Source organism: Amyelois transitella, chromosome 21 (genome assembly GCF_032362555.1).
Source record: "Amyelois transitella isolate CPQ chromosome 21, ilAmyTran1.1, whole genome shotgun sequence".
NCBI classification, from domain to species: domain Eukaryota; kingdom Metazoa; phylum Arthropoda; class Insecta; order Lepidoptera; family Pyralidae; genus Amyelois; species Amyelois transitella.
In genome coordinates this window covers 1,638,921-1,658,811 of record NC_083524.1, presented here as the reverse complement: position 1 = coordinate 1,658,811, position 19,891 = coordinate 1,638,921, and the positions used below count along the sequence as shown (strand labels likewise).

Sequence of the window (19,891 nt, the reverse complement as noted above, 5' to 3'; positions counted from 1 at the left end):
GCTAGAATTACAAGAATGACAGTGCAGAAGTATAACCTTATAATGCATGTCACTCTGTCCATCAAAAAGGAAATTAAAGAGCCATATCAAATTTTTCAAGGAAGTATGCAGAGATCGTGGCAAGTGGAAAGAGGTAGTCTCTCCGGGAAAGAGGCGTGATTTTATGTATGCATGTATGTATGTATCACATTTTTCAACGGCGCAGCGCTGCCCTCATTTGACATAAATAATTTTATCTTAAACTAAGACGAAAATTATGAATGATAAGCGATTTATTGGGCTCGTATAATTAAATTAGATGTTTTTCTTTCTACGTTAACTATGTAAATTTCTGTGTAAAATAGAAATTAAAAGTAAACATACTTTAAAAAAAAAAAAACATTTAGGAACCTTCTAAAAGCCTAACTAGAAATCACCTTTGAAGAACAAAAAGCTAAATATATTATTATATATAATTTTATATAATTATCCAGTGATTAAAACACGCCTTTCATCCGAAGTTTGCGACGCGTTAATTCTGTAATTACATTGTTTTATGTAAATCTATTGAATATTAATGTCAATCGGCTAAACTTCGCAGCAGTCTGGTGGCCAAATGAACTTGAAATAATACTTCGTAAAGGCTTCCTTCGGTCGTACTTTCAAGTTTTTATTACTTAAGAACTGAAACAACTATTCCGATTGGGTTCAATTTATAGTTTGTGTTGATTTTCAATAAAACTAACATTGTTTTTTGTTTGTCGGAATTTCCAAATATTCCTTTTCAAATGTTATTGCTTTCTTGAATTAATTGTTAGTCCCGTTATGTCCTCACCACACACATACACACATAATCACGTATGTATCCCTTGCGGGGTAGACAGAACCAGCAGACTTGAAAGATTGACAGGCCACGTTCAGCTGTTAGTCTTAATGATAGAATTGAGATTCAAATAATGACAGGTTGCTAGCCCATCGTCTATAAGAAGAATCCCAAGTTTATAGGCCTATCCCTTAGACGCCTTTTACGACATCCACGGGAAAGAGGTGAAGCGGTGTTATTCTTTTTTATATTGGTGCCGGGAACCACACGGCATCACCTCTATGTCCTCACCATATTACATTTATTGCTTTTTAATTATTTTTAATAGAACAATGAGAATTTTGGTGAACTGATATTGCGTTCTTCAAATAATATTAATTGATATTGACATTACATCGATAGCGTCACATTGTAAGCAAGCACATCACTAAAGATTTCGAGCACACTACATGCGGTGTCGGTATTATGGCGCCTTGTTACGAAGCTTGACGAGTACATCACACTACATTCTTGTGTACATACATACATATATACATACATACATATATACAGTAAGAGCTGTGTAGTTCCAGGAACTTCAGAATGAGTCCCTTTTCGATGGATATCAGAAAAGGAAGGGAATGTTGTGATGTAAAGGAAGATGTAGTTACAGGAATAGAAAAGGGTATGTTGAGATGGTTCGGTCATGTGGAGAGGATGAATGAAAACAGGTTGACTAAGCAGATATACAAGGAGAGTGTGGAGGGAAAGGTTGGAGTGGGAAGACCTAGACGAACGTATCTTGATCAAATTAAGGACGTCCTGGTAAAGGGTCAGGTCAAAAGTACCCGAAACCGCAGAGCCTGCATGAAGAGAGTTATGAATGTGGAAGAAGCGAAGGAAGTATGCAGAGATCGTGGCAAGTGGAAAGAGGTAGTCTCTGCCTACCCCTCCGGGAAAGAGGCGTGATTTTATGTATGTATATTTTAAAACGCGTAGAAAGTTGATCACTTAGCGGTCACTTATAAACAAACAAACATACAGGGCACCTTTCCAAAACCTAACATTTACGTAAGGGGTTAAAGGATTAAAGTTATGCAAAACAGTGATTGCCTATACCCTGGGAACTCAAACTTGAAACTTTAGGAGTTACTGTTAATAAACAACATACAGCATTGGCTTTATTGGGCACTAATGCATAATAATGGATAGGGGAGTGACTGAGTGAAGGGACTGATTTTGAGAGCCATTTGTATTAGTGAAGTTAAATTTATCCATTAAACCTTAAAATGCCTTGCCGTGTGGTTCCCGGCACTATTACATTGCCGTGTGGTTCCCGGCACTATTACAAAAAAGAATAGGACCACTCCATCGCTTTCCCATGGATGTCGTAAAAGGCGACTAAGGGATAGGCTTATAAACTTAGGATTCCTCTTTTAGGCGATGGGCTAGCAACCTGTCACTATTTGAATCTCGGTTCTATCATTAAGCCAAATAGCTGAACGTGGCCATTCAGTCTTTTCAAGACTGTTGGCTCTGTCTACCCCGCAAGGGATATAGACGTGACCATATGTATGTATGTATGTATGTAAACCTTAAAATCAGAGTTAGAAAATCGGAAAATAATTTAAATATTAGTTATATTATCACGTCTATATCCCCTGCGGGGTACACAGAGCCAACAGTCTTGAAAATACTGACATCTCACGTTCAGCTGTTTGGCTCAATGATAGAATTGAGGTTCAAATAGTGACAGGTTGTTAGCCCATCGCCTCAAACAGGAATCCCAAGTATATAAACCTATCCCTTGGTCGCCTTTTACGACATTAATGGGAAAGAGATGGAGTGGTTCTATTCTTTTTTTATTGGTGCCGGGAACCACACAACACTGTATTGTTATTATTATTTATTCTGCACTCCTCAAATTTCCTCCCTGTCTCTGAAAAGTTCGTGACAGCCCAGGAATTTACGGGAGTTTTCCAACATGCACATTTTGCCCGCGAACTGAACTAGACACACCCATAACTTACGGTTATCTGTGGACCTCCACACATAGAACACAGAAACTGGCGCCATGTTTTATTGAAACTTCTTTTTTTAATAGCTTTAACTTTTTCCACAGCTGAACGTGGCCTGTGCCGTGTGGTTCCCGGCACCAATAAAAAATAATAGTACCACTCCATCTTGTTCCCATGGATGTTGTAAAAGGCAACTAAGAGATAGGCTTGTAAACTTGGGATTCTTCTTTTAGGCGACGGGCTAGCAACCTGTCACTATTTGGATCTCAATTCCATCATTAAGCCGAGCAGCTGAACGTGGCCATTCAGTCTTTTCGGGACTATTGGCTCTAACTAACATTAAGCCAAATAGCTCAATGTGGCCTATCAGTATTTCAAGACTGTTGGCTCTGTTTACCCTGTAAGGGATATAGACGTGATTATATGTATGTATGAACGTGGCCTCTCTGTCTTTTGAAGACTGATTGCTTTGATTACCTCGTGGGCGATAAAGACGTGATTATACAAGAAAAGTTACTAGAGAGCGCCTAAAAGAGAAGTTAACCAACCCCCCACTTTACTTCTGTACCCGCGGGAATTTCGAAAAATTCTCTCTTAATGCACTCTTGGACCATATGTGGGACCTACATATCAAATTTCAAGTTTCTATTGTTTTTGTTTTTACGTTTTGTAGTACGTTTTCTGTCAGACAGTCAGTAAAGTATTAGTTTTACATAATTATAGATATTTAATTATTAAATCGTCATGATCATTAATGTTTAATTATAACACTAAGAACATAATATACCTCATAATTATTTATCTGTGGCATAACTACATGGTCCTTCGACCCGGATATGAACTAGCGAGGCATGCGTGCACGGTTCACTTAGAATGTTTGTGTCGTATGCGACTAAGGGATAGGCTTACAAACTTGGGATTCTTTTTTAGACGATGGGCTAGCAACCTGTCGCTATTTGAATCTCAATTCTATCATTAAGCCAAATAGCTGAACGTGGCCATTCAGTCTTTTCAAGACTGTTGGCTCTGACTACCCCTCAAGGGATATAGACGTGACCATATGTATGTATGTATATATATTTATATATTTTATAGACATAGTATTATATATTAATTGTAGAGAATAAAAATTATGTTATATATAGTAATCTCGACATTCCCACAGAGCATATACCGCTACAAAAGCTAGTGGGGTCATAAAAATCACAAAGCAACATAGTATCTAACGTGTGAACCCGTTAATCTACTGCACTCTAACTGCATAACACACAGACAAACATTAATATAGATAACGAATAACATTTGTAAAATGAGAACCTCCTTTATATTATATCGCCCTTTTTTGAAGTCAGTTTAATTTCTAAAAATCTTCTCCTAAGTGTAATGAACACTTTCCTGAAAAATATCTGGACCACCACCACTCTGGAGAGGAGCCCGGGGTTCGCCTTCGACCATGGATCCTGGATTGGGTGAGTCAGGTTTTTACACGAAGCGACTCCCGTCTGACCTCCACAACCTTTGCAGGGGAACCCATCAAGATTCCTCAATTTCCTCACGACGTTTCCCCTCATCGTAAGTGCATCGATTAGTATTCAAACTTATGTAGGTACATAATTTCGAAAATCATATAAGGATAAATACCTTTAACCCTTTTTTTAATGCCTTTTCGATTTTAGAAGTACTTATCTACTAGCTGTGCCCGCGACTTTGTCCGCGTGGAAAAGTTATTTTGGGCATCATTGAAGCCCTCAAGGGTGAATAATTTTCCCCGTTTTTTTTTTCACATATTCCATTATTTCTTGGCTCCTTATAGTTGCAGCGAGATGTTATATAGCCTCAACCCTTCCTTGATAAATGGTCTATTAAAAGCAAAAATAATTTTTTCAATAAGAACCAGTAGTGCCTGAGCTTAGCGCGTTCAAACAAACAAATAAACAAACTCTTCAGCTTTATAATATTAGTATAGATAAGAGAATAAACTTGAAATTTTTATGTATCTATTTACTAACTTGTCAGTTTTCACCAACTATCTGGCAACATTTAATGAGGTAATTAGTCAATGTTGCCAGCAAATGGTGCTATAATAATATACATACGTAAGTTTGTTAATTTATATCACACTGAAAATCAGTGTGTTTTGAAAGCTTACCTTTGTGCTCCCATTTTGTGTAATAATTTTAATGATGTGTGAAAGTTTGAAGCATTATTTTATTTATAATGCATTAATCAAGGTTGTATATAATAAAAAAAAACTATAAAAATATTATAATCGTAAATGATTGATTGATTTCAATCAAATTTAACATACTAGTGCCGTGTGGTTCTCGGCACCAATAGAAAAAAGAATAGGATCACTCCTTCTTCTTACCTATGGATGTCGTAAAAGGCGACTACGGGATAGGCTAATGAACTAGGGATTCCTCTTTTAGGTGAAGGGCTAGCAACTCGTCACTATTTGAATCTCAATTCTATCATTGAGCCATACAGCTGAACGTTGCCTTTCAATCTTTTCTAGATTGTTAGATCTGTTTTCCCCGCAAGGGATATAGACGTGACTATATGTATGTATTTATTACCTACCTCATATTATGATATTCACGTCTTGTAATTCAAAACATATGTATTTGCCAACTGTATTTGATTTGTCAATGAAGTAACCGCAAGTTGATTGGATTCAAATACACATGAAATTTGTGTGTTACTAGACTTCACATACGTAGCGTCTTTAACCCTTGCGGTGTTGACAGAGCCAACAGTCTAGGAAAGACTGATAGGCTACGTTTAGCTGTTTGGTTTAATGATGGACTTGAGTTTCAAATAGTGACAGGTTGCTAGCCCAGTGCCCCAAAAGAAGAATCACAAGTTTATAAGCCTATCCCTTAGTCGCCTTTTACGACATCCTAAAGTGGCGAAACGGCCGTCGGCCCCTTGTGGTAAAAAGTATCAAGCTGGATGGGTCATCCAGGTCAAAGCAAACTTTAATTTTTCTGAGCTTTGATCACACCGATAAAAAATAGTTTTTTTTCGAAATAGGACTCAAGGGTATCACTTAATGACTGTATGCATGTACAGTTTGTATGTCATAAATACATGATAATTAATTTATAAAAAATAATAATTCATTGTACGACACATGCATAAGTTATTCTTTTGTATTCATCATAATTTGTATTTTGAATTGAAATAGAACGAATGAAACTTTAATTTACTAATTGGTGCGTGGGAGTCACTAAAATTACTATCATTGTCAAATACACTGCGATTATTCCACTTGTTCATGAAAAAAATAATGTATGTGGGTAGTCGAAGAAAGGTTATATTTAAATAATAGATTATTTATTTGACGAAATATTCGTATTGACATAATAAGTTCTACATTCATTCATGTTTTTTTAATGTAGACAATGTGCATTCGTCCACGATTTAGATTTAAGAGATCTAAATTTTTAAATTGACGTCCGATGAAAATGCAGCAGTGTAGTTTGTTCCGCCGCTTCTTCTACACATGCGCTTTGGAAGCGGTGGTAGTTATAATTAGATTTAAGTGATGTGACGTCAATAAGTGATACCTTGTATCCAATTTTGAAAATAAATCTATTCTATTCTATACTACAGCGGATTTTTTTAGGCTAGGGCATGATGTATTGGACATAACCCCTATCTGCCTCTAGGGAGCCATTACGTCACCTCCTACTATAAACTGGACTTTTGCCCGGGGCTTGGCTCCCGTGGGAAGTGTCGTTAAAAATGTGTACTGATCTAGTCAATTTGTACGCTACAAAATCTGTGTTCAATTTTCTCGAAATCGATTTTCTTATTTGGTTACAGTCAAAAAGAATTACGATCGAATTGAGAACCCATTACTTTTTTTAAGTCTGTTAAAAATTACATTTATTGCCTTTATATTTTTGATTGGCGATTTATAATATGAAGAAAAGGACCACTTCATCTCTTTCCTATGGATGTCGTAAAAGGCGACTTGGTATTTCTCTTGTAGACGATGAACTAGCAAACTGTCACAATTTGACTCTCAATTCGATCATACGAGTATACATACTCAGCTTACAGCTGAACGCGGCCTTCAGTTTCTTCAAGACTGTTGGCTCTGTCTACCCCGTTAGGTATATAGACGTGACTATATTTATGTATGTATATTGATTTGATATGCATATTTCCTATTATGACAACAGAACACACATATTATTATTACATACATACATACATAAAATCACGCCTTCATTATTATATCATCATACTAGCTGTGCCCGCGACTTCGTTCACGTGGAAGAGTTATTTTGGGCATCATTGAAGTCCTCAAGGATGAATAACTTTCCCCGTTGTTTTTTCACTTTACCATTATTTCTTCGCTCCTCAATGCAGCGTGATGTTATACAGCCTAAAGCCTTTCTCGATAAATGGTCTATTCAACACAAAAATAATTTTTCAATTCGAACTAGTAGTTCCTGAGATTAGTGCGTTCAAACAAACAAACTCTTCAGCTTTGTAATATTAGTATAGATTATTATTCTTGATGATATTTAAATATGGACAGGAATATTGCGCGTATAATAATGTAACCATATTTCGTACGTAACTTAATTTACGCCAAAATTACAATGCAGGTCATATTTATTTCCCAAACAGGACATTATTGCTTTCCACTCTCAAGCATCGAGGAATACGAAATAAAATCGGGATTCATTGAGGAAATATACAATAAAAAAACAAAGGAATAGGACCACTCCATCTCGTTCTCATGGATGTCGTAAAAGGCGACTAAGGGATAGGCTTAAAAACTTTGGATTCTTTTTTTAGGCGACAGGCTAGCAACCTGTCACTATTTGAGTCCCAATTCTATCATCAAGCCAAAAAGCTGAACGTCTAAGGTCTATTAGTCTTTTTAAGACTGTTGGCTCTGTCTACCCCGCAAGGGATATAGACGTGACTATATGTATGTATGTGTGGAGTAGGGAAACCGGTTCAAATCGTAGTGATTTCGTGAGTTTATTAATTTTGTTGAAAATTTAAGTTTATCAGGAAACCCTTAAAAAAGTTTCAGGTAGAATTTCTGCAATAAAATTAGCAACATCATGAATGAGATAATTTAACGGTAACCGAATTGGGCCGAATATATTTACAGCGCGTGCGCTGGAGTGGACCATGAACGATATTTTTATTCATGCTTTATTTATTTTATCATAACCGTTGCCTGAGACTTCTTCCGCCTTATATAAATTTTAACTTATTATGTAATTCCAATGTCTAAGCTATACTCATAGCAAAGCTTCATAAAAATAGGTTTTACAGTTATAGACTCTATCTACCCCGTATAAGGGATATTTAATTTCTAATTGTATTTGTACATGTTCCGTTGCTAGTGTAAAGTGTAAAAGCTAGTTGGAAACCAAATTCTTTATTACATCAAGTCTTCTTCTACCTCCTGGCTTTAGTCCCGGCTGCATCCTCACTTCTCTGGAGAGGAGCCCGGGGTATGCCTTTGACCATGGATTTGACCTAGGTCAATCGATTGTTTAAAAATACATACATACATACATAAAATCACGACTCTTTCCCAGAGAGTTATGCAGGGACTACATACATACATATAATCACGTTTATTCCCATGCGGGTTAGACAGAGCCAACAGTTTTGAAAAGACTGATAGGCCACGTTCAGCTGTTTGGCGTAATGATAGAATTGAGATTCATATAAAGTGACAGGTTGCTAGCCCGTCGCCTAAAAGAGGAATGCCAAGTTTACAAGCGCATTCCTTATTCGCTTTTTTCGACATCCATGGGAAAGAGATGGAGTGGTCCTATTCTTTTTTTTTTATAGGTGCCGGGAACCACACGGCATTAAAAATATAAACCTAAAATGTAAATGAGTGAATGTTTTAGCGTTTGAAAGTGATAGGTAAAAATGTGAAATTTTCAAATGATTCTGTGTATTTCAAACCGACGCTTGGTGTATCGTGTTGGGTGTAAATAACTTTCAAATTAACTCCGTACCGTTGGCAAAAACATCTTATCGAAAATTATTAATCTGAAAGGCCGTGTCTGTCACACTTACTAGTTTCGGCAAAGCCACATACCTACATACATACGGTACGTTTATATCCCTTTTGGGGTAGACAGAGCCAACAGTCTTGAAAACACTGATAGGTCACACTCAGCTATTTGGCTTAATAATAGAATTGATGATTAAACGAACTTACCTGTACGTGAAGTTCTATCACAATTATACGAAGGCTTCGTCCGAAGAGATTAGCATATACACTTGTAGTACCGCGCAGTGATCACCACATTCGCACTTTATTGAGAGTAGGTAGAACAAGAAAAAACTTTTGACGTCTACCTCTCCCAGTCGTTTGTTCACCGATCCAACACGCTTCATTTAGTTCAGAGCAAAAATAAAAAATATTTCACAAGGGGCAGATTAATATAATGTAATTTGTATGGGTGGGCGGGATGCTAATCTCTTCGGACGAAGCCTTCGTATAATTGTGATAGAACTTCACGTACAGGTAAGTTCGTTTAATCATCAATTATACTCGGCTTCGTCCTCTTAGATTAGCATATACACTTGTAGATATTTAGAGCTTTTTTGTGAAATATTTTTATTATGTTTAGGTTTCAGTAAGAGAAACAATGCATTAAACCAAAATAAACATTTACTTTTCAGTATCTTTAATTAAATGAAATAAGTAATTATTAGTAACTTTCAACAATCACTGTAAACATAGGTTTAGGGCATAAGTAATCTACATCGTAATTGAGTTGTCTATTACAGCTCGAGCAAAGCTATCATCAGCTGAGCTGGCATCTAAGGGTCTATTATAGAACCGCAAAAATGTATTAGATTCGACAGACCAGCCAGCGGTCCGTCGGATGGCCTCAACACTGAGACCAGCACGGAGCGCAGCAGATGTGGCGGCGTGACGTGCGCTGTGCGCGCCGAATGTCGCCGTGTCGACGCCGCTGTCCTGCAGCGTGCTGCGGATCCATCGACTTAGTGTCTGGCCGGACACTGCACCATGAGGCTTTCGCAAATTTATGAACAGATTTTTGACTGACTCTCGTAGGTGACATGTTACATTTAAATAACATTGTAAAGCTCTCGCTGGACATATGGCTGGTCTATCGTAAAAGAAAGGCAAAATTAATAATGGTTGAGGTGACCCAACACGGGACGTTTTGATAAGTTCTGTAATTTTAATACTAATGTGCGACGCAGATATACTGATATTATCTATATTTATTTTTGAAAAGGTTTGCACCCTATGAGCAGTTGCAATTGCGAGTAGAGTAATGAGTTTCTTTGAAATACTTTCGAGTGACAAAGATTCATTAGGGTAAAGTTTTTCTAGGAAATACAATACTACAGAAACGTCCCACGTCGTTTCATACCTCGGCCGAGGAGGCCGCGAACGAAATATACCTTTGAAAAACCTTTTTATACTTTCGTCTTGACCTACATAATCTCCGATAATTAAAGCCAGTGCAGAACGACAACAATTAAGTGTTCCATATTGCGCTCCCTCGTTATATAGTTTTACAAGAAAGTTAATGATTTCTGGAATGGTGGCACTATATAAATTAATTTTGCTTTGTAAACAATAATAGTACCATTTTTTTAAATAGACATCATATTGTTTAAGGGTATTTTGGGAAAGAGATGCCAACATCACGTCTAATGCAGACGGTGGGATGCCCTTTCTGTTAAGTGCCGACCGGATAACAGTGCTGCCGCCAGGGTAACTTGGGAGTGCATGTTGCGGGCGCTGGAATGAGAACAAATAATGGGATTTTCTTTTGGCCTAAATAACAATATTTTCGATGATTTTAGTCTATTGAATAGTGGGTACCATGGTTGTGCCGGCCAAAGAGGCACAACCACAATTCCTCTAGCATTGTCCTCTATTATTTTCCTTAAAGTTTTCAATATCATAGAAAAAGGAGGAAACGCATAAAAATGAAAGTTATGCCAATTCACTGTAAACGCATTGATGGCGTATGCGTCAGGATCGCGATGCCACGAAATGTATTTTTTACATTTATTGTTGATCCTGCTTGCAAATAGATCAATTTCTGGTTGTTCAAACGCGTTAACAATTTTTTGGAAACATGTTTCCGATAATGCCCATTCGATATCGGGATGAACCCGTCTCGACTCGGCATCTGCATCTTTATTTTCGGTTGAGGGGATATACGTGGCAAACACGAACAGATTTCTTCGCTGACACCACTGCCACAGGGCCTTAGTGACTTCTGTGAGATGAGGGTACTGGATGCCGCCCATGCGGTTAATATAAGAGATTGCGGTTGTGTTGTCAATGTGCAGTAATATTTGACTATTTGTCAAGTTTTTCGCAAATATTTTTAAACCAAAAAAAGCAGCTAGAATTTCGAGGTAATTAATGTGTTGGGCCCCTTCGTATAAATTCCATAACCCGCTAGCCCTCTCCTCACCGCAGGATACACCCCACCCCGTAGTTGAGGCATCTGAAAAAATCTCCAGGTGATAGTTGTCCCGCCTTATTTGTTTTACAGATTGGCCTATTGTATTAATCCACCATCTTAAGTCAGGTTGAATTGATTCCGGAACATTCATAAATTTCTCGTAATCATCATTACCAATCAAATTCAGAAATTTAATACGTTCGAATAGTTTGGTGTATAGCCAGCCGTACTCTACGGCTGGGCAAGCTGAAATTAAAAGGCCTATAAAACTTGCGAAATCTCTTATTTTGCATCTAGTTATGGTTTGAAACTTTTTTATTTCATTCTTTATTCGGCAAACTTTATCTATAGGCAGGCTCACCTGAAGATTTTCTGAATCAATATTGTAACCTAGAAATGAACACTTCTTGTGTGGCGTAAGGCAGCTTTTTTCTTCGTTAATAATGAAGCCAAGAGCTGTGACAAGTGTTTTAGTATTATGAATATTTTTTAAACATTGACCATAAGATCTTGCTATGAGGAGCCAGTCATCAAGGTATACTGTAGATAAAAACCCCGCGGAGCGAAGTAATCTAGCGACTGGCTTCATTATTTTAGTAAAAACATAGGGCGCTGTGCTAAGACCGAATGGTAGAACATTAAATTCATAAATTTGTTGATCCCATTGAAACCGTAAATATTTTTTATACTCAGGATGAATTTTAATCATAAAATATGCATCTTTCAGATCAATTTTGGCCATATAACAATCTTGGGAAATTAAATTAATAGATGTGCGGAAATCCTCTAATTTAAAATGTTCAGTATCTATAAATTCATTTAATTTTTTTAAATTCAATATGAATCTCTTTTTACCATTCGGTTTTGGCACTAAAAATATACCAGACAAAAACTGATCGTGGCACGGTTCACATTTTGATATTGCACCAGATGACAAAAGTTCATTTATAGCAAACTTAAATTGAGCCTTTTCTGAGTGAGAATAGCTTTTACATGGTGGCAGACAAGTTTGAGTTACTCGTCGTGCAAAAGGAATTTTGTATCCCTTAATATAAGACAACACAACGGCATCTTCAGTAATAAGCGACCAAGTTTTAATGTGATTAGCTAGCCTACCACCGATCTTTACCGGGGAATTCAGCGGCGAGGGTTCGCATGGCGGTGATTGTGCGATGACTTGGAGGACCCGGAGCGCTGATTCCTCGTCGTCATCGTGGTCTTTGTCGTTTCCTTCGGTGCCATCGTTTGCTTGCGAGGCACATTGTTCTTCCAGTTTTTTGAAGAAGATGGTGTTGGCTTTTTGCCAGTACCAGGCTTAGGAGGAGGGTTTATCTTCAGTTCTGCGCCCGACTTGTTAATAGCCTTTGCGGCTTTTAAAGTGTCTGGTAAGTTCTGACCAAACAAAGAAGTGTCTATTTTAGTATTGTGCAGCGACTCCTTCATTTCTTTTTTAATGGAGTTAATTACATAATTCCGTCTGGTCAGCGTATCGCTGTGTTGACAATCGCATAACATGCGGCTGGTATCCATTAGAAGACGTAATAGATTTGCATCCTTCTCTTTTGAAGAGAGAATCAGCGTAATAGCCTGTGCAAGGCTCGAGATCGCTGCTGATAGTACTCTCTGCTTCGATTCAATAGCCTTGTCCCTCTTTATTACCTGTTCCGATAAGGCGGCTTTTAATTCTGGATTCAAATTTGGGGGGCCGATGAGTTTGCAATTATTTGGCAGAAGATAGGAATCAACCATATTCTTACGGTCGTCTTTTGGCAATCCCTCCGTCGCACAATGTTCCATGCGAATAGCGAGATCCTTTTGGATATCTTTGCCGTAGGTATTAGAGGCAGTTGGGTCCACGCCTAAAATCTCCAGGACGTCGGGGTCCAACTGCGATGCGTATTCGCCGGTTAAGTCCCTGGCGCCAACATCGGGGGTGACAGTGGCAGCCGACCGCTCGGTCTCGATGTTGGCAGCCGACAATTCGGGCTCGATGGTAGCTGAGACCTCGCCACTGGGCTGCGGGGCTGCAGGCATAAGGGACGGATCAACCGTGGCGGGCGCAGTGGGTCCAAACGGCTCACATGGATCAATGTCCACCATACTATCATGGTCTGAAATAGAGGTGGATAAGAATATTTCAGATGCCGTGAGTATAGTATGTATGAGTTAAGAAACAGACCTTTGTACTGTTCACAGAACTCAATTCATACTAAGATATAGATAAGACATTGCCTGATCGGAATAATAACGATCATTTATAGTGAAGAAATAGCCCTGGTAGCTATCCACGACACCATGCGTTGGTAAGAAACAGCCCCGAGAACTGTCCACAATACCAGTTGGCAATTATCTTTTTTTAATACAATTATTGCATATAAGGTACACTTGGTACTGGTTCATTGTACCTACATTATGTTAACAAACTTGCAGGCACAATGCGTTAGGTATGAAAAAATATACTTTTTAAGAATATCCAATATTCAATTTAAATAAACGGTAAGTATCAAGGCAAGAATACTAAATTATTTGAGTACCTGCACATATTCCGTTTGTGTTTTGTATGTATAATAAAGTGAAGACAATACTCACTCTGTGTTTGTGAAGAATGCGAAGAGTCTGAAGAACTAGATATAATACGCCCACGGCGACGTTTAGCACGTTGACCGCCGAGACCTAATTTTTCTTCAATCAATTTTAGTTTTTTACACAAAACTTCATAGTTTTTGTCAATATTCTTTCTTTTAGGCATAATTCAGGTGAACGCTTATTTTTTAAACAAGAAATACTATTATAACATGCGAAGTGGTCGAGCACTAAGACGCGAATGAAGCGTGTTGGATCGGTGAACAAACGACTGGGAGAGGTAGACGTCAAAAGTTTTTTCTTGTTCTACCTACTCTCAATAAAGTGCGAATGTGGTGATCACTGCGCGGTACTACAAGTGTATATGCTAATCTAAGAGGACGAAGCCGAGTATAATTGAGATTCATGATTGCCACATGATATTATTAATGAAATTTTGTATGCAAATACAGTAATTTATCCGAGGGGTCGGTAAAAATGGGCTTTAGTTACGCGAGCGGAGTTGCAGACAGAAACTAGTATGTTATCTCCTACATTAATGAGATATTCATTAATTGACTGATAGACGCCGTACAAAAATTTTGAATTGAAAGCAAAATTTAGCCATTTGTGTTTCTAAAAAAATTTAAAAGTACATTCACATACATTTTCGTCACGTTTAGTTTTTTGCCTTGATGATAGAATTGAGATTCAAATAGTTGCTAAAAAATTAAAACAGGTTGCTAGCCCATCGCTTATAAGTAGATTCTCAAGTTAGGCTTATAGTATATCGCTTAGTCACCTTTCACGACATCCATAGGAAAGAGAAGGAGTGGTCCTATTCTTTTTTTTACTGGTGCCGGGAACCACACGGCACGAAGTTTAAAAGTGTACATAGAAATTCCCATGAGACCAGGAATTTGCGGCACTTAAGGCGATCCTGCGATGTTTGTGTGTTGCCTTTTAACGCGTTATCTACTGAACTAATCTTTTTGAAATGTTATTATAAATCTGGCTAGATAAGGTCATACCTTCCTAAATTAAATTAAATTAAATTCCTGAGGGATTCGGGAAAATCTTGCATTCTTTTATTTTAAGGTGGCGCTAAATTCGCGCGGGCGATCTTTGCATAAAAGTGTTTTGATCAAATTTGATAATAAATTCCTTTTTTGCAGTCAGTACATACTCGTAGTGTATTCCTCCGTAGAGTCAGCATTAAATGCAGCCTACAGAATTCATGATATACATAGTATCATAGATATACTATTTGCATCAAAAAGCAATTCAAATTCTAAGTTAAAACCAAAACGGTGCATACATTTACCTCATTTTCATTATATAAAGTACTTTTAGACGGTGTTCTAAAAGTAATAGGCAACGTTCAGCTGCTTGGCTTAATGATAGAAATGAGATTCAAATAGCGACAGGTCGCTAATCATATTTTTATTTATAAGCCTATCCCTTAGTTGCCTTTAACGATTTAACGAGGATTGCTTTGAGTCCCGCAAATTCCTGGTCTCATACAGCAACACAGCAACCTGTCACTATTTGAATCTCAATATTATACATACATACATACATATTGTCACGTCTATATCCCTTGCGGGGTAGACAGAGCCAACAGTCTTGAAAAGACTGAATGGCCACGTTCAGCTATTTGGCTCTATGATAGAATTGAAATTCAAATAGTGACAGGTTGCTAGCCCATCGCCTTAAAAAAAGAATCCCAATTTTATAAGCCTATCCCTTAGTCGCCTTTTACGACATCCATGGGAAAGAGATGGAGTGGTCCTATTCTTTTTTCATTGGTGCCGGGAACCACACGGCCTCAATATTATCACTAGGCCATACGGCTGACTGTGGCCATTCATTATTTTTGAGACTTTTGGAATTGATTTGAAATGACTGCATTATTCGTTTGCAATCAAACAAAAGTAGGCAGATAGTTGGTTTGCAGACTAGCGCAATGCAGCTACCGGCCTGTTTGTACTGTCGTTACCACAGAATATCCTGTATATATATTTAAAAGATTATATATATATATATAAAAAAGAATAGGACCACTCCTTTCGGACATGTATGTCGTAAAAGGCGACTGAGGGATAGTCTTATAAACTTGGTATTCTTCTTTGAGGCGATGGGCTAGCAACCTGTCACTAATTGAATGTCAATTCTATCATCAAGCTTAAAAGCTGAACGTGGCCTATCAGTCTTTTCAAGACTGTTGGCTCTGTCTGCCCCGCAAGGGATATAGACGTGACTATATGTATGTATTGATGTATGTATATACCACGTTCAGCTGTATGGCAGATGTTATTTTTTTTTTGTTTTTATTTATTTATTTATGTACACGAAATTATAAACAGGAGCATTCAATACAGTTATTATAGTACAAAGGTGATGTTATTTGAAACAAATAAACTTATATACGAGTAGGATTAGTGATTCACGTATACTTAATTGATGTATTTCCAAAGTCTATCCGTGTGTTCAAACATTGACTTTGTAGTCTATTTCGACCGGTGAATTATTAACTTTGTAATTTCGGCCCGAGTCTGGTGTAAACCGATTTATCATTCAGATCGAACTGGTTTTTACCGGTTTTGGTCTGTTTTTTTGAACTACCATTGCCGACCCGGTTCCAGGATTTTAATTTTCACTACCCAAAGGTTGGCTGGAAGGGATTGCTTAGCGATAAGTCCGCCTTTGCTCAGCATATAATGTATGTTTCTACTACATATGTCTTTTATGGGCAATAGATATAATATTGTACTATTACCTTAACGGGCTATGAAAGTCCACTGCTGGACTATGGCCTCCCTAGAAATGGGGGGAATTTTACCTGTCATCACGCTGGGCAGGCGGGTTAGTGACCTCAGTGTCTATTGATTCTGGACTATGTTGTCATATCAGCATAGGAGGTGCTGCAGCCCACCTCCGGCTTTATCCCTTGATCGCCTTTTACGATACCCACGGAAAGATTTTGACATTCTTAATATTCAGCTTGCCCCAGACTATCGTAAAAGACTTCCAACTATTAAGTTCCACTCACGAAAGAATCCTACGTTCTTCAATAAGTTAACTATTGCTACCCATTTTCATCCTGTTATTAAAGTATTTACTTTTTGTTCAGTGTGGAGGAAAAGGTCGGAGTGGGAAGACCTAGACGAACGTATCTTCGTCAAATTAAGGACGTCCTGGTAAAGGGTCAGGTCAAGAGTACCCGAAATCGCCGAGCTTGCATGAAAAGAGTTATGAATGAAGCGAAGGAAGTATGCAGTGATCGTGGCAAGTGGAAAGATGTAGTCTCTGCCTATCCCTCCGGGAAAGAGGTGTGAATTTTATGTATGTATGTAACACATATGTTACAGTATAAATTTTCAATAGTTAGATACGTATTCAGGACATCTAGATACACACTTTCATTGAATCTCTTGTCCACCGCCTTCTATCTGGTTCGTGGTCGGCGCTGTCCACGATATTAAATTGAAAAATTTCTGAAACTAAATTTCACTGTTTTCCTTCAATACTCGCTCGCACTATTATATTTCAATTGTATCGAATTTCTATATCGGAAACAATTTCCGACACTTTGTTGTTGTTCAGATTTTTCACACGGATTTTTGAATATAGTTTTTCGTCTAGGGTTGGGTTAATTTGATACAGAGCAAAATGTATCTGTGGCTTGACATTATTTATAAAAAAAAAAGAAGATGCTGTTTATTTATCAATTTTTCTTATAAATATGTCCAGAAAACGTGGTCCTTTTTTACACACTTAATTTTCAGATTCTCCATTTTAAAAACCAACGTTTTAGTTTTACTTACGTTCACTTCCATGTTCACCATCCCCTGTAACTCTTCGGCTGACGACGTTAAATTTACACAAACCAAATTCTAAATTTTTATCGCGAATATCGATGCCCCTTTTTACGACACAATATAAAAAGTTAAACGTTAGTCTGAGTCTAGAGGTTTTTCCAGATTTGTTCGTAGTTTCGGCACTAGGTGAAAGTGCTTATTCCCTTGGTCGCATCTCACGACAACAACGGAGAAGTAACTGTCTTCACAAAATGTCACACACTTTTTAAACAAAAGATCTCCAATGAAACGTAGATATATTTTGTTCAAAATTCGCAAATACAAAACTTTTCTCTTACAACTTCTGATGTGACATCTTAAGGTATGTGATCCAAAGAGACATCGCATCGCATCGCTCGCTTTCTCTCTGTCATCTTTGCGTGTTCCCGGTTGTACTATACACTGCTATACTTCGGGTCCCGGGGACATTTTATTGAACCGGTCGAAACGGTGTCTAGGTTAAAATGCTTGACCGGCATAAAGGCACAGGATCACATCCCACCTTGGCCATGTAGCAGTGGCTATTCTCAAAGTTGTATACATTAGTTTGAATACTAACCGTTGCTCTAACGGTGAGGACATACAGGTAACTGGATGTGTAGTGTACCATGGTCCAATACTGGTTTAAGTTACCCTGCCTAGGTTGTAGGGGTTAGACAGAAGACCAATAAGAAAAAAGTACACGCATACGCTAATTCAGTCACGTTTATATCCCTTGTGGGGTAGACAGAGTCAACAGACTTAAAAATACTGAAATGCTATGTTTAGCTGTTTGGCTTAATGATGGAATTGAGATTCAAATAGCGACAGGTTACTTGCCCATCGCCTAAAAGAAAAATCCCTAGTTTATAAGCCTGTCCCTTAGCCGCCTTTTACGTCATCCGTGGAAAAGAGTAGTCCTATTATTTTTCTATTGGTGCCGTGGTAATGAGAAAAAGTAGTTTTTCCTAATCGCTGTTTCGCTTTTCATTACGACGTGGAACGAGACAGCGATAGTTAGATTTTTTTTTTATTTATTGACATTATATTTTCATCATTTTATTGAGAATTAATTAATTGACTTAAGTGACTTGTGTATAATTTTATAATAATTTGCATGCTATTGTTTATGGCTGACCAGGAGGAAATATGTTTTGTTTTTACATCTTTTGTAAACCCTAGTTAAAAGAAAATAAATATTCTGTTCTATTCTAATTACACGACAAAAATGTCGACGTGCGTGCAAAGTTAGCCCCGCTGACCGGGGATTGAAACCGGGGCTAATAATTCATACATAAAGAAGAACTTCCCATAAATCTTATGCGACACGTATCATTTAGTGGAGAACATACCTTACATAGCTTGATTCCGAAAGATTTGTGTTCCCCCGTTGTTTTATCTTCAACAGACATTATGTTAATCCGGCCCTTGGAATTCCTTTGTGAAAATATTTTGGTTACATTTGAACTTGTCAAAATTTTATGACCACTCCAAAAGGAACTTTCCAATTCATCATGTTTATGCATTTGTTTCGTAATATTTGTTATCATTATTTACATTTCGATATCTACGCCATAATGTTTAGGTTATTTTCTGATTTATTGTAATGCCGTGTGGTTTGTGACACTTTAAAATGTCCATCTCTTTCCCATGGATGTCGCAAAAGGCGACTAAGGGGTAGGCTTACAAACTTTAGATTCTTTTTTAGGCGATGGGCTAGCAACCTGTCATAATTTGAATCTCAATTCTATCATTAAGCCAAATAGCTGAACGTGGCCTATCAGTATTTTCAAGACTGTTGGCTCTGTCTACCACGCAAGGGATATAGACGTGATCATATGTATGTACTGTATGTCCGAATGTAACAAGCTCACTTATACTACCCCGAGCAGTTATGGGGTCCCCATCGATTTCCCTAGAGGCCCAAATAACTTCGGTATAAAACAGTCACGTGACCGGAATTCAATACATACACGGTGTCGACAAACCATAAATTTGATTACTGACATACATACATACATATGGTCACGTCTATAACCTTTACAGGTAGGCAGAGCCAATAATCCCGAAAAGAGTGATTAGCCATATTCAGCTGCTCGGCTTAATGATGGAATTGAGATTCAAATAGTGACAGGTTGTTAGCCCATCGCCTAAAAAAAAGGATCGCAATTTTATAAGCCTGTCCCTTAGTCGCCTTTTACGACATCCATCGATCTATCTTTGGTGGCGATC

General features: G+C 37.8%; 1 protein-coding gene across 1 annotated transcript; it reads right to left on the bottom strand.

Moving 5' to 3' along the window:
• Positions 1 to 12,395: 12,395 nt before the first annotated feature.
• Positions 12,396 to 14,007, bottom strand: LOC132903113 (uncharacterized). The gene is made up of 2 exons (XM_060950476.1): positions 13,848 to 14,007; positions 12,396 to 13,369 (listed from the first exon to the last, which is right to left on the bottom strand). The coding sequence occupies exons 1-2, from the start codon at positions 14,005 to 14,007 to the stop codon at positions 12,396 to 12,398; spliced, it is 1,134 nt and encodes a 377-aa protein (XP_060806459.1).
• Between the last annotated feature and the right edge of the window lie 5,884 nt (positions 14,008 to 19,891).

Excerpts from the sequence above, each read along its gene's own strand:
- LOC132903113 (XM_060950476.1), bottom strand. The coding sequence starts at position 14,007 with ATGCCTAAAAGAAAGAATATTGACAAAAACTATGAAGTTTTGTGTAAA. Across the intron at positions 13,370-13,847 it reads GCATTCTTCACAAACACAGA|ACCATGATAGTATGGTGGAC; the intron begins GTGAGTATTGTC and ends CCTCTATTTCAG.